Raw genomic sequence first — 16,318 nt, 5'->3', positions numbered from 1 at the left:
GGAATCCTACCTCTTCGGGCCTCGGTGTCGCATGTTGTGAACTTCTTACAGGATGGTTTGGAACGGGGGCTTTCCCCTAATACTCTACGGAGACAGGTGGCGGCACTCGCTACTGTGTTGACTCCTAAGAATCTCTCTTCCTTGACACAGGAGCGAATCATTCAGCGCTTCTTGAGGGGAGCCACTAACCTGTGCCCTCCTGTATTGCATAGGTATCCCACCTGGGACCTGGCTGTTGTTTTGAATTCGCTCACAGGACCACCTTATGAGCCGTTGCGGGAGACCAGTTTACGCTTGTTGTCTTGTAAAGTTGCCTTCTTGGTTGCGATCACGTCCGCGCGCAGAATTTCGGAACTGGCGGCTCTTTCTGTCCGGAGCGACCTTTGCGTGTTTCACGTGGACCGTGTTGTCCTGCGTCTAGATCCGGCCTTTGTACCTAAGCTAAACACATCTTTTCACAGAATGCAGGAGGTGGTGTTGCCTGATTTTTGTCCACATCCCTCGCACCCATCTGAGCGTCGCTGGCATTCGTTGGACGTTCGTCGGGCACTACGTATCTATCTGAAACGGACAGCTGACATTCGTAGGACGGAGTCTTTGTTTGTCTCCTTTAATCCTCTTTCCTTAGGTACTAAGGTGACGTCTTCGACCATTGGCAGGTGGATACGGCAGACAATCGCTAAGGCCTATGATTTACAATCCCACTCAAGGCCCGACCATGTGACGGCTCATTCAACCCGTAGTGCGGCGACTTCGGCGGCTTGGGCTACGCAGGCGTCATTGCAGGAGATCTGCAGGGCGGCTACATGGACTAATCCTTCGTCCTTTGTCAAGCATTACAAGCTGGATAAGTTTGCTTCTTCGGAGGCGGCCTTTGGCCGTAGGGTCCTGCAGCAAGTGGTTATCAGGGGAGAGCCATCAGATCAGCCAGAGACCCACCCGTAGTGGGGACATGGGGACTTTGGTATGTCCCATCCTGGCCGCTGTCTTCACCAATACGGAGAAGGGGCATTGGTTCTTACCTGAGATGCACCTTCCCGTTCGGTAAAGACAGCGGCCAGTCCCACCCTTTTCCTTGTCTGATCTGTCTCTTGCCTTTCTCCTACTTACCTTTTTTTCTCGACGTGTCGAGTCTGATTCATCGTCTTCGCCAAAAGCTGGGTTCCCCGGCAACAGAGGCGGGACTTAACAACTTTGTCAGGCTCAGTCCACCAATCTGAACGGAGAGCATCACCCATCCTGGCCGCTGTCTTCACCGAACGAGAAGGTGCATCTCAGGTAAGAACCAATGCCCCTTTTTTTGCAATAGCACTCGGTGATGTAGGTTGGGCTGAGATAATGTGACTAACATAAAGTCAGTAAGTTTCCGAGAGTGGACTTGAATTTGGGGCTGCCCTGAACTAGTCCAACGTTGCTTCCTAGGAAGCTTTCATTAATGAAGTGAACCTTCATTATAAGAGTTACTTATAGGGAAATGGGCAGCATAAAAATGTAATAAATAAATAAAAATAAAAAGCAGAATCTTTCATGTTCTGACAAAGAAATATAAAGGCAATTCAGAACATAAAGGAAACTGAGGCAGGAGGCAAATTAAGGAAAGGAAACCATGGATTTTGTTCTACTAGTAAGCTAACAATTGGAAGGTACTCATAGAAAATTGGAAAATGAACTGAAATATTTAAAGTGAACCAAGTGAAATATTTAAAGTGTTGAGATATCTCAACACTGCCACCTTGTGATCATTTATAATGGTAATTTTCACCATAGTTGTGTTGTCACAAATACTTAAAAAAGAACTGCTGTAATTTCCTTGAATGCCACTTGAAATAGCTGTCATGATACCAAATTCAATCTGTGGTGTTACGGTGTTTTTTCCTGGGTATGTCTGTTGGAAAACTGTTTGGGCCACTTTATCTCTTTATACTCATCTGAGGAGTTATAAAATGCAGGAATACTGGTTTTTGACAGAAGGAATTCCCAGAAGGAATTCTGGGAACAACAAATGAACTTCCCTTTTGCACTGAGGGGAAATATTCAATATTATTTTAAAATGTTAAACATGTAGAGTGGAAGAAGACAGAAATAAAATAATTTCTGAAAGTGTTCTATTTTCTATTTAACATTTTTTGGTAAGATTGCAGGGCATAAAATAAATCTTAGCAAGCAGCTCATGGTTTGTTTGTTTTTCAGAAGCTCCCACAAATTTTAAATGAATTGACTTGTCTCATACTTTCTAATTTATAATGAAATCCAATTATGATTTAACCTTAGAGGGGACAAAATATAAATGCATTTATATTGTACCTCCTGTGAATAAAGTTGGATTTCCTTTTTTAATAATCTTTTTCCTTTGCCTGTTTACTATTTTTCTTTATTTTCCCTATTCTCTAAACATTGTACTGTTTTTTTTTTGTTAAAAATTTAAGAATTTTTTTTAAAAAATCTATTGAAATTAAAAGTACTCTTTCTGCTAATGATAATCACTTCTGCTGCTAGTAGGTCATTGCAACATTCTGGGTGGGGGGAGAATCTCTTCTGAAAAATTGGAAGACAGTGTTAAAGCAAATTTTGAATCCACATCAAGGACAACTAGAGGCAACAAGAAAAGTATAATCCTGTGAATAGAAGCCCACTCTTACATCCTCGGATTCCACTTGATAACTCTACCCATAATATTTTAAATGCAGTTTTATAATATTTTTAAAAATTTGATGAAATTAAGAAAAATAGAAATTTCCGATTTAATTTCTACACATTTTTGCTATTGGTTTATTATTTTTGCAGTTTACCAAATATAGAAGGAGTATTGGGAATAATTCTTCATGATATTGTCCTTTAGTATTGAAACAGGCTACTATTCTGTGATAGTAAACAACTGTATTTATGGTCATATTGCAAATATATTTTTATAATGTACCCCAAAATATTTAAGTAACAAGGCAGTCCCTTATAATACATGCCTACCTTTTCTCCTTTGTTTTTTGAAATTATACGTTCTGCCTCCTTATCACACTTGTTACCCAGCAGTATTATGTCTGTATTTTCACCCACTTTCTATAAATAGACAGAATATGAGTATCAATATATTGAAATAGTTGTAGTATTCTTTTCCCTAGTCTTACAATATACATTTTCTCTATCTGAAAAGTAAAATCTTACTACACCCAAATAGACAAAAAAAAATGTAAACCTGACAAACTTCAACCAATCAAGAGAACAAATATTCAGTGAATGAAACTGAACAAATGAATCATCTCATTCCTTATTTGTTTCCAAGTTATTATTATAAGGGAACTGTCCAGTTCTTAGCTCATTCTGACATCGCATGGATGTTACACACTTTACAACATTTCTACAAATGTTTAGGAAAACTTGAGCCAAGCCAGATAGTCAACTATTAAAAAATAGTCACAAATTACAATTATGCATGAAATATTTTTAAAACAAGTCACCTATTACTCAATACAATATAGACCAGATTTGAATTAGTCATTACCTATAGCAAACATAAAGAACAAACACCACACGTTTCAGTTCACAATGACCATAATTTCATGGAATAATGATGATGATCAGTCCTCTGTTTTTGCAAATACTTCAATTTTAATTCTTAGGTCAAGACAAACAATAGTTATGTACAGCCTAAATCTCTAACTGTATTCAGCCATGTGAAAGAAGGAAAGGATGCAGCTGCTTTTAAGTATTATAGATGGGGGTGCATTACTATGTCCTGCATCCCTCATGCTCTGAAGCACTTTTGGGACCCTGTATTCAAGATGCTGTATTGCCTAACATGTAACCATCCCACACTAGACATTTTGCACATACTGGGTTAATACTTCAAGAAAGATGTAATGAAAATCCACAGCCTCCACAAACCACTGAATCTTTAGGAAAGGCTTTGCTTTCAGTTTCTTCACTTCGCACAGCAGCCCCCAACCTTTTGGGCACCATGGACTGATTCCATGGAGAGAGATCTTTCCACAGACTGGAGAAAGCGTGGTTTCGTATGCTGCCTGCACCCAACAGATACGGTTTTGTTTGTTTGTGCAGCCCAGTTTCTGGCATACCACAGACCAGTGCTGGTCCACGGACCAGCGGTTGGAGACCACTGACGTAGCAGATTTACCTTGAAACAGTAAGTTTTGACAGAATCTGACTATCTTCATCAAAACACACTCAGTACAAAGGATGGGATAGAATCTCATTCTTCTACACTGTGGTATGAAGCCTTGGCAGGGTTTTTCTCTATTTGTCCTGTATAGACAAATAGGTAAGTCAGTACTTTAAAAAGTATTTGTGAATACGAATCTATTGTTTCAGCAAGGGAAACCTTTCTAGTCATTGACTTAGATTAATTATTGCTGCTGCTTCCTGACAACTGAGAAATACTTTGAAGTCAAAGTAACAAAAAGGCATTACGTTTCTTTAGGACATTAATATAAAATATGATACACAATGGAAACTTTCTTCTTCAAAAAGTTGATTGCATATACAGACACACATGATCATTTTTAAAAAAAACAGAGATCTTCAGAGGAAGACTTCAATGTAAATGTACTTTATACCTGCATAAAATGGGAATAGGATTTTACATATGCTTTTTTTATGCTTATGTAAAATTGAAATAGAATTTTGTTTATTCAAGTGTATGTATGTCACACATGCATAACATGGCCAATTGGATATTATGCATACGGAGAAGCATATAGTGTACCATTTTTTTCCGTTGTTGCATCTGAAATCTGTTACATCAAGGACTGTTAAATCAAAGTTCTTCTGTCTATTCCAAAAACTAAATCTGGAATTTGGAAGTTTATATGCAATGTATTATGCGGTTGCTAAAAGTTAACATAATTAACTCTTAGCAAAAAGAAAGACATGTAAATAGAATAAAACAAGAAGACCAGTTGCTTTGCATCTGTTAAGTTACGTGAGTACCTTTGCATTAGTGCTGTAATCTCATATATTTAGCATAAAACAGAAATGTCACCCCAACATGCAGAAAAGATGCAAAGGAACAACATTATTATTCATGACAGTCAATAGAGTTATTAGTATCCTGCATACCTACTCATCATAACTGTATTGCTCAGTTTTAGCAGCAGAGCACTAGACAAGATTTATTAAGGTCTGCCATTCCATCTTTTCTAATTTACTCAGCTAATCTCATTTCATAAATGCAGCTGATGTTCAAGATAATGCAGTTTCTAAAATGAAATAAACTCATTATCAGAGTACAGGCTTAAAATAATGAATCAATCTAACCTGTGGTAGACCAAAATGTTGATTTTTTTCAGTAGGCATTGGAGCTTTACTTATTAAAGTCAATGGCTCCCCTACATAAAAGTATATTAAATTCCTAAGAATTGTGAATAGATAAGTATATCATATAATAATTTGTAATAATTAGAAAATATATTTAATTTTATTTGCTTTCTAAAAACTGACTAAAATTCTTACATTTAAAAAACTAACAATGAAATTTTCTACTTTTTGGATATGTGTATCTTTATTCAATATTGATTTAAAGCAGTTATATCAGAAAATACATTTAAAAAATTTCCATAAAAACATATTTACATATTATTTTAAATTAAAATCTTAACACAATTCCTTCATTGTGGTGCTATTCGCACAATTCAGATAATCAAGATTGCTTTGAGAAATCTAGAATTTTAATTTGGTTTTTTTTCCCATTTATCCCTTAAACCAAGGGCAGATAGCTTCTTTATTATAAGAAAACTTGAGACTGATTTTTTAGCTCTAAAAATTAAGAACAATTCATATTCTGGATTCCTTATGAGCAGCATTATGCTTTTTATCAGCCACTAGGCGGAGTAGTTCAATAGTAGTTTGCCACATTGGTATACAAAAGTAATTGATTACATAGAGACTCAATGCAAGGGCAGGATTGTTCTGGATTATCTGAAAAATTTGGGAGCCTAAGCATATCTGCTATTTAGCATATCTTTGCAATGAGATGTGATTTAACAGAAACACTAGCAGCTGCTTGAATTATTATAATTACTGCCAGTGGTGGAACTGAAGGAACCATGGTTTTCATTGCTTATCTGCTTTTTAACTTCATCTATTTCCTACTTTTTAAATAAATGTTTTATTCCTTAATTGTTAATCATTCCAAATTACCTGGTGGATTAAAGTTTACACATTGCCACTTAATTAGGAGGTGAGGAATTAATGTTGCTTAGGAGCACAGAGCACTAGAAAAACATATTTTGCCTAATAATTACAAGCATCCTTCACATCCAAACATCCATACAATACACATAATGCAAAAAAATATATGATACAACAGCACTTCTGTATACCTCATGCATAGAACAGGAACATGTGTAAATACTTTGTACTACAAAATACATTTTAATTGCTTGAAGGAGAGATTAATTTTTGCTATTAAAAAGTAATAGCAAGAAATTGAAATGTCCTTAAGAGGGCTCCTTAAGATGCATAAAGTGCTTCATAAGCCATAAGCTACCACCATGAAGATTGCAGTTTTGTAAATACATCATTTGTTTCAGTTAGATTAGCATGCAGTTCGACAGGTTATAGTCACTCATCTAAGAGGCCTAATATTTAGCTCAGGTTAAGTGCTAGAGCAGAATATTAAGGCAAAAATAATTTAAATTTTTTTAAATGTAAAATGCATATTCACTCAATGAAATTGTAAATTTGAAACAAATTGGGAGAAGTGCTTCTATTTCACAATGATTAATACATGGATTTCAATGCTACAAAATAAGAATTGCTGGTTTTAGTAGCTTTATAAAATAATATGTAATACAGACAGTAGCATGGAAAATTGGCTATCAATCCATTAGCAAAGCTGGCTAAAGCGAACTAACTGTTACAGGAACATTTCAGTGAATACAATATCAAAATAGCAACAGCATATGAAGTTGATTACCATCATACCTAATTGTGGGCTTTTTGAAGATATCCAATTAACTCTTATTATAAAGAATGGATTAAATGACTCTAGTCTAATGCAATAGAATTGTTCTTATATTTTTGCAAACAAACCTGTCAAACCAGTAAATATGATTAAGTTAGCATGCAGTAGATAAGTATTCTTTACAGCCAAAGGCCAACACTAGCAAATATTTAGAAATAATAAAATATTGTATAAAGACAATACGTTTCTGGCTTCTTTTACATATTAATCAATACTTTCCAGAGAAGAATCAAATTGTCCTTTACTGTTATTCATAAGACAATGCTAGGCTTATTCAGATGTTTACTAATATCTAATGTCACATAATTTTGTAACATGGAATATTATCTAATTGATAAAATATGGATATGTAAAATAAATCTGTGATATCTGGGAAGTCAACAAAATCATTATATAAGAATTAGCATATTCCACAAGAAAAAAAAATTATTTGCTATTGCTTTTGATCCACAAGGGTATGTAGGTTTCTTAAGTACAATGTTACTAAATTTACCCTGTAAAACTACCAAAGTAGCAAGTTAAATTTTGATTTAGCAAACTCTCTATTTAGTGAGTAAGCAAACAAGAATAAGCCATCCTATCTGGAAAGATGGATGAGCCACTCTCCGATTCTATCAATTTAGGATCTAATTTCTTGTTGAAGGTTTAATATATATCTTTAATATATTGTCTTGGAGCCATTATTGCTTATTTATAACCCAAGGAGAGTAAATATTCGGGGGATAATCCAAGGGAGCAGAATTTTAAAACTACACTGTTTCTACCTAGATTGGAATTTATTAAGATATACAGACAGATAGACAATTCAATTGGGAAAAAATATTTTTATTTAATTATTTTTATTTTCTGTCTGGGAAGAATTATTTGTAGACAATAATTGGCAATGGCAATTAAGGGACGTGGTGGCTCAGGGGCTAAGACAGCTGAGCTTGTTGATCGAAAGGTCAGCAGTTCGGTGGTTCAAATCCCTAGTGCTGCCTTGTTACAGCATGAGCTCCTGTTACTAGTCCCAGCTTCTGCCAACTTAGCAGTTTCGAAAGCATGTAAAAATGCAAGTAGAAAAAATAGGGACCACCTTTGGTGGGAAGGTAACAGCGTTCCGTGCGCCTTTGGCGTTGAGTCATGCTGGCCACATGACCACGGAGACGTCTTCGGACAGCGCTGGCTCTTTGGCTTTGAAACAGAGATGAGCACCACCCCCTAGAGTCGGCAACGACTAGCACGGATGTGCGAGGGGAACCTTTACCTTTACCTTTATCCAATATCTCTGTTTTCAGTTTTCAACTTTCTACATCCCAACCACCTGCTATATGGATAACTGTAAAATTCTGCTAAGGAATTTTATCTGTAAGGCAGCGGTGAATTCTGGCCTGATCTATCTGGTAGTGCTGGCGGTGGGAAGCTCCAGCCACCCGCCGGGACATCATTATGCCCCGTTTTTGACCCTCTGACCCGAACCCGAACTGGTAGCAAAGGTAAATAGATTTCACCACTGCTGTAAGGATTCCATAATTGAAATAGAAGATAAACAAGCACCATACAAAAGTTGGGACACTGATTTTGTTTACAACAATTAAATACTAGCAAATACCAATTCTCCCAACCCTATCCTCCATAAAAAGAAAAAATTCAAAATAGCTGTTGTGCTCCTTTTGATTTCCTGTGTTGTATGTGCCATTTGTGAATTCAATCTTCGTGAGGGAATCGCCAACTAGACTCGAGGGAGTGTTCAAAAGAGGCCAAAAAGAGCAGAAGCTTACCTCATATATATCTTTCATCCAGTGTGAAATTCCTTGAAAGCTTTTTCCATCTGTGATATCATAAACAAGAACAAATCCATGTGCTCCTCGGAAAAAACTAGTAGTAAATGTATGAAATCTTTCCTGGCCAGCTGTATCCCTAAAATAGATTATAATAGATAATTTAGCAGTTATTTTTCACGCAGAACTGTAGACAAAGAATCACATGAACTCAGTGCAATTACAGCATCCATGACTTAAAAGTAGAAGCAGGGCTGACTTGTGGAAATTTGAATGATCCAGTTGCTTTTCCTTTGTTATATATCTTAGGCCATCTACACGAGAGTTGTTCCAGAGCAGATGCTTTACAAAACTGGAACTATGGCTATAGAAAATATTCTTAATCTGAAGACTTTAGCCCTACAAAAGAAAGTTTCTTTTCACACAGTTTATGGCCTATTTTGAATACATCAGAACCAATCTGGTGCTGTGGTTAAGGTACCAGACTATAATCTGGGAGACCATGAGATCTAATCCCATTCGAAGGCATAAAGCCACTTGGGTGACCTTGGGCCAGTTACTCAGCCTAGGAAGGAGGCAATGGCAAATCGCTCCCAAAATTTTGCCAAGAAAACTACAGGGCCTCGTCCAGGCAGTCACCAGGAGTCAAAAACTGACTTGACAGGGATTGTCAATCAATGTGCATACACGTTAGGCTTGTAAATGTATATATCCTGATCAAGAATCTCTATATATTCAAGGAAGACATGGATGTAATGTAAATGGTGGTTATGGGGAAATGTCCACTCTATAGGATAGACCAGACTAAGAAATTGACATTGTGTAGGCCTAAAACTCCTTTTTTGGAATGATAGTTAGTATGTAGGAGGGAGTGCTGACTGACTTGTCTGCATAAATCTTTTTCTTGGTTTGGCCTTAAGCCACATATATCTGCAGATCTTCCCTGTGCTCATCATCTAGATTCTTTACATGTGAAGCCCACAAATATTTTTAGATGTAAAACAATGACAAAGACTGGTGTTTTGTGTTCTGCCAAAGTTCTGCATGAAATTATTTTTTTTAATGTTTGCAAATTCAGGAATTCAGATGTGCTGGTGGATCCCAAAATTTCCAAAGCTTTAACCAAAGACTATCTACTATTGACCTCACCCCATTCCTAAGAGATCTGTAAGGGGCGTGCATAAGAGCACCAATGTGCCTACCATTCCTGTCCTTATGTTCCCTTTGATTGTATCCAATTTTGTATAGTTATTACATACTTATGCCTATATATATGCTTATATATCATATAGTTATTTCATGCTTATGCTTATATATACTGTTGTGACAAATAAAATAAATGGAAAAATAAATGAAATCTGGAAGACAACAATGGAGGCATTCATAAGCACATTTGGTACCTACTGGAACATTAGCAACTTCAATCCACTGGCTAGCGTGTATTTGGAAACAACAATATATTCAGTATGTTTTTTTCTCTGCTAAAGAAGGCTATTTATGATCAACTCTTAGAAGAGCAAAAATATTATATTCCTTATAAAACTTACCATATTTGAAGTTTCATAGTTGTATTATCACATGAAATTGTTTTCACTTTAAAATCAATGCCTAAGAAGAAAAATATTGACTTATGAATGTAACTCTTAATAAGAAAGCAAATCAAAAGACAGAGAAAAAATATAATCTTATCAAGGGGAGTACACAGTAAAAGAGCAATTTTCACATAAATGGAAGCTCGACAGCTATATATTCCCATTGAGAAATCATCACATCGTCCGAAACATTCTCCAGCACACTCTAACCGAATTAAATTATCTTTTTGTATTTAATGCACATTTAGAAGTCTGGTTTAGTTTAAGTTCAACAAGTGATCATTTTATTAACACTTCAATTCCAGAAAGATAACATAAAAAATAAAAATTATTATCTAAGTCCAATACATTGATATTTCTGCACTGTAAGATCTATAAAATAAGAATAAAGTGTGCCCTTATTGTAGGGAGCCAGCTGTACAAATTAATGGTTGATTTCCTTTTGAGCAATAGCTGAGGCAGCATCTAAAAGGGCACAATAAAAACAGGAAGGTCACTTTCAAAATACTGGGTTGGAAATGCTTAAAAAATAATAAGTCAACAGGGGATTTCCAGTCCTACAGAAAACATTTTATATTTGACATAAATTTTAATAATAAATTGACATGAGATTTTTATTTATAAAAAGACAGCTAAAGTGCTGAATCGGACAAAAACTTAATCTAAATTAAAATAAGGCATATTGACTTCTTAAATCAACTTTACATTTATTGACCTAAGGGTCAATGAATGTTAGTGAAAAACAGGAGTCAATAAGCATTGCATGCATGAGTTATTCATAGCTTTATATAAAATTTTAAACAAATTTCACAAAAGGACAAGGCTGAAATAGGGAGAGAAAGAAATAAGAGCACCAGTTGCATCACCACTAGAACTCAGCAATCCTCATGGCTGTATAAAAGTTAAAACCATCATTCTGTATCTTCTCTAATTTTCATCCTGTCTTTTTAATGTTATTATAAATATGGTACACAACAATCCAGATCTATTTCTAGAGGTACAGCTAGAGTCCTTCAACACCTGAAGTGGTAAAAAGGTCCTCCTGGGGAAGGAAGAGGTAGTTAGTATGTTGAATGATTAACCACTATGCTACTCTTGTTTCAGGACATTCTTTTCTGACTAGGGTGGGCAGCCTGTCAGGCCTGGAAGCCATCTTTTGCATTAGGCCTTCAGACCTGCCACATTTATTATTGTTGGAAACTGGGAGGAGGGATTGTATGAGCATGGGTGAAGTATAGTCAAAATAACATTCCTTTCTCAAGAAGTCAAGGCCAAGTTACCCTGCACCTGGAAGGCTGGACCTGGGAGGCATCTCCAGTGGGTACGATGCTTGATTGAACTATGTGATGGACTTGTGGGTGTTGGGCAGGGACTTGAACTTTTCTTTGGGTGGGGAAAACCTGGAAGTTTTCAGATTCGGGTTTTCCCAGATGTGCCAATATGACATATCTAATAAAATGTAACTTTGAGGAAACTCAAGCTTTCTTTCATTGGGGGTGTTAATTGGAACCCTGACATAAGGAAGTAAAGAAGACACTTAGACTTCAACATTTTATTCTTTCCAGTATGGATGAATTATCACAGTGCCTCTCAACCTTAACAACTTGAAGATGGATGGACTTCAACTCCCAGAGTTGAAGTCTACCCATCTACCAGTTGCCAAAGTTGAGAAACACTGAATTATCAAGTATGATTGAGACCTTGAAAAATGTCATTAATGTCACACTGTATATTCTTGGTTCCTAAGCAAAATGTTCCTTTCCAGACTCTTGGGTAGCTACTAAACTTGAGATGAAACTGCAGAAAATTTAAGAGGGCTGTTCTAATCCATCTCGATATTTTTGCTCGATAGTTTTATCTTATTTTTAAGATAAGTCAGTCAAGACTAACTTGCATGCAAAAAAGATGGGATTTTCTCATATGTGTTGATAGATGTACACAGTTTTCTATACCCTTGGGTTTTTCCAACCACATTGATGCATCTTTTTTATTCTTCCATTGCCATACTTTGGCTCCAAATCCTCTTTGAATCCACTGAGTTTGCTGTTAATCAGAAGTTATATTTAACCTCCTGTCTTACTCCCTTTACTTGCTTATCAACTTTTGGTGGAAGTATTTCAGCTTCTGGAAAGAAGGAGATAACATACTATCGCTATAACAATTCCCGCACTCTGTGCTAGGGTATACTTTCTGCAGTACAAAGTTAATGCATCTCTCTCTTGTTAAAAATCTGGCTAATGTTCCAACAACAGTACATCTACTTCCTGCTCCACTTGGCTATTTGCAAATAAGCAATTCTTATGGTGTTCAAGAAAGGAATATGACATTAATCCATCTAGCCCCTTAACTTTCCAAAATCCATATATTAGCTGCCTTTTGCTGTTTTCCAAAAAGTACAACTTTTCTTTTTAATCCTTAAATCTATGTGAAATTTCTTTCATTTAGGGTAGAAGAAGATTCTCCTGACAGTGTAATAGAACTAGATGTTTGGAAGATTCTTAAGTTCTAAAAAGTCAATAATAAGCAGCTTCTTAAAGTAATTAAGTGAGGAAATGGGGGAACCCAGTATGTCTTTGAAAGTTAGGCAGGATGGTTTTTCCCTGGTTCCAACAGCTCTCAAGCCTGCTGAAAATCGCTATTTTATCATCTCTTTGCAGGGAGATTCTGTGTGGTGCAAATTTGTGGGTGACCCTTGTCCTCCACTTGATCCAGAGAGGAATTTTGAGGAGCCGATCCATTCACTGGGTTCTGTTTTCAGCAATTGGTCATTGTTGCCCTTTGAAGTCCAAACGGTTATACATTTCTCAATTACACGTGATGCTTAAGTGTATGTTCAACTCTCAGTAGATGAAAAGATGTGATGGAATATAGGAATGACCTTGGGGAAAGAGGAGAAGAGACGCTGGCTAGGAAACAATCAGACAAGAAAGGCAAGAGTCCCCAGTGACTTAATAGCAGAGAGAAAAACTTAGGAAGAACCTGCCCTAATGCATCAAATGGTTAAAAACAGGTGGCAGGAAGTTTATGCTTTCATTTGCAAAATTCTATTAATATAGCTTTACAACAAAATAAAATTAGTTCATCTTTACATGTTCCCTGTCTGGTTTGCCTGGGCAGGCTGACAAAAGGACATTCGGGACAGTATAAATAAGTATGTAATTATCTGAAAATTCTAGGAGGAAAAACCAAGGCAAGAATCCATTTCAGTATTGCCACAAAGTAACTGAAATAATGTTCACGAAAACCGATAAAAATACATGATGCAACAGCCATATTTGGCCAATATCTGGATGGGAGGCTTTGTATTATATATGTACATATACTGTATGTGTATCTGTATATGGGGAGTATGCAAGGCAGAAATGCAGAATAGAACCATTGGCTTTTTATATTAGCAAGGATTCTATCAATAGGTAAAAAAATTGCCTCTACTTTGAGAGCAAAGATGAAAGAAAGGATTCTGTTGGCCCATAATTCTTCTGCAGAAAATAAGTTTTGCCTCTAAAGAGTTCTAAAAACTCAGTACTTTCTTGTATATACTTCTCATAGTGCTAATACAATATTCATTGCAAGAAAATATGTCACAGAATATTTCAAAAATTTATTTGGCGAAGCATCTCCTTGTTCACTTGGACATGCAAATCTTTCTTCCCATAAACTTTTTCCCTGGTGTTCAATGAGGTGCCATTGTTTAAACAAAAAACAGTTATTCTTTATAGTCTGCTATTCTCAATGTGATGAGTCTGCCTTATGATCCGTATAAGTTTAATTAGAAAACTATAGCTGCTTATAATTCACAAAAACTGCATAATTGAAGAGGAAGAAGGGCAACCATCCCTGAGAGTTTAAGTGCTGAATAAAGTGCTTTCAATGAAAATTTACTGTGAATGCTTTTTTGTTTTTTTAAGGAAAGCAAATCTTGAACAACTAAACGCTACTATCCACAGCTGCAACCCTCCAATATTGCTAGCAAATTAGCAACATGCAATTATAACACTGGAATTGTGAGCAGGAGTTGAAGTGCCCCAAACTATGAGAAACAAGCATTTAAGCAGTAAGAAATGACATTTTATCATATTATCTTACTCACTGTATTCCTTTGTCTCTAAGCAAAGTGAGGGAACTCCCATTTCTTTCAGAGAAGAAATTCTAGGGGGAGACGAGAGAGGACTTTGAGATAAAAAGAATGTCTCCAATTGAGATCTGATCTAACATTTACATGATTACTTTTTTATTTATTTATTTATTTTATTTATTTATTTAAAAATTGACACTGAGCTCTTGCTACAAAGTTGTATGGTATTATATATTTGCAGGACAACCATCTAAGAAACAGAACATTCCAACTTAAAGTCTGAATCCCACTATGCTTCTCCCTCAGGCATTATGTGAATTCCTTCCGTATCTCTAATAAGTTGAGTTCATTGATGCTTAACCATTGTTGCAACAGTTGGGGGGCAGCAATAGGGTCACTGACTCTTCTGACTCTCCCCTGCTCCTATCCCAAAAACAGCTTCACTGGTGGGCCACTAAAATGGAGGACTTTCTCCTGTTTTTTAAAAAGGGAGAAACTGACCAAGAGTTTTACTTCTCCCAACCATGGTAAGAATAGTAAAGCCATGTGTGGTTTCACAGATGGATGTACCAAACCAGAAGGTGTGTCAAGTACTAGGGAGTGGAAGAGGGTTCATATAAAAGTTCTAACAATGGAAATCACATGCCTTCAATGTGGCATTTGCTCTGTTAGAAAGGAATGGAAAGGAAAAGTGGCTAAAGAAGCAGGGAAATAACACCAATTGGGTATAATGCACAAGCACCTTTAGTACAACGTCCTTGTCAAAGCTGAAGAATGAGTTGAAACTAAGATGGGTTATTTCCAGCTAGTTTTACTATGGGGTCAGTAACTAAGCTATTGTGCAGGAGAGTCCTGAGACTGGTAGCCATTGCCCATTTTTCAGATAAGGAACAAAAGAGCAAGGCATGACTACACCTTATTACCTATAATATTATTTGCAAGGAGGGAAAAACAGAGAATGAGAGATAATAAGCATAAACCATATTTCCTTGTAAAAGAATCATAGCTTGAGCTGCAAGCAGTGCCTCAGTAATTTTTTTCACTCTTTCGAAGGACAGAAATTAGACAAAAGTCACAATAATAAATTACACTTTTAAAATCACAATCCAGCTCTTGACGTGGATCCTGACACCATGCTGATGTGAGCACAGCAATCACACCAGCAACTGTTCCACTATGTACACTACATTCTACAACTTGGTTGTGCATTGCTCTGTAGCCGACATACAACAGATGTACATGATGCAGATTGTGCATTGCTGTGTAGCCAATGTAAGCAACCAGTCTGCAGATTTTGACCTATGCACACTTAGTTTTAGCTATGCCTTAGCTAGAAAACAATTTGTAAAAGAGGATCTTAAAACCAATCATATATATAATAGGCCTTTTAAACATCAAGTCTAGCTGAAAAGCCTAGATCAATCCACAGCATGCACAAAGCTGCTGTATCTAAAACCTTCAAGAATTAGCTTTATATGATACTGCCATATGATTGATTTATAGTATAAAATGTTATGGATCTTATCTATTTTAACACTGAAATGATTGCTCAGGCATAAACATTTCAGTCATATTAAATGAAAATTCTGCTTGTTTATGTCCCTTTATTTCAAATCTAAAAGTAACTCATTTTATTATACTTTGTATATCTATATCTATTTCACAGGTAATTGTTTTGGTCATGCATCAAAAGAACCTTGAAAAAGCTATGCAACCAAAAGAAATGGAGCAATAGAGACAAACAGATAAGTTGAATCAGTGAGTTGTTGAGGCAAGATTTGGGGAGGAAAAAGTCAGGGTCATGCTCAACATAATAACTCAACATTCCAAAATCATAGACTTCTCTTGCTGTGTCATAGGACAATTCTTCCCACATCAGCTTATCCTGGTGTGTAGCACTTGCAGGTGCTACAAG

The 16,318-nt window shown here is 36.3% G+C and overlaps 1 protein-coding gene and 1 long non-coding RNA gene across 6 annotated transcripts in view; one reads left to right on the top strand and one right to left on the bottom strand.

Annotated features, from left to right (window-relative positions):
- LOC131196408 (uncharacterized) overlaps positions 1–16,318 on the top strand; it is a 148,018-nt gene that overhangs the window by 19,566 nt on the left and 112,134 nt on the right. The window lies entirely within an intron of this gene.
- The window catches only part of LOC131196407 (ras-related protein Rab-10-like), a 34,759-nt gene that overhangs the window by 10,120 nt on the left and 8,321 nt on the right, over positions 1–16,318 (bottom strand). For all 3 annotated transcript variants that reach the window (XR_009154713.1, XM_058179194.1, XM_058179195.1), the window contains exons 2-4: positions 10,284–10,344; positions 8,737–8,875; positions 2,965–3,054 (exon numbers count right to left, since the gene is read on the bottom strand). Coding sequence is in view for 2 of the 3 variants with exons in the window: in XM_058179194.1 (XP_058035177.1) it covers positions 2,965–3,054; positions 8,737–8,875; positions 10,284–10,344 (290 nt within the window). In the remaining variant the exon portion in view is untranslated. The remainder of the gene's footprint in view (positions 1–2,964; positions 3,055–8,736; positions 8,876–10,283; positions 10,345–16,318) is intronic.

The sequence above is a fragment of the Ahaetulla prasina genome, chromosome 3, assembly GCF_028640845.1.
Source record: "Ahaetulla prasina isolate Xishuangbanna chromosome 3, ASM2864084v1, whole genome shotgun sequence".
NCBI lineage: Eukaryota > Metazoa > Chordata > Lepidosauria > Squamata > Colubridae > Ahaetulla > Ahaetulla prasina.
Note: the sequence above shows the minus strand (reverse complement) of the source record. Positions and strands in the feature narration are given on the sequence as shown.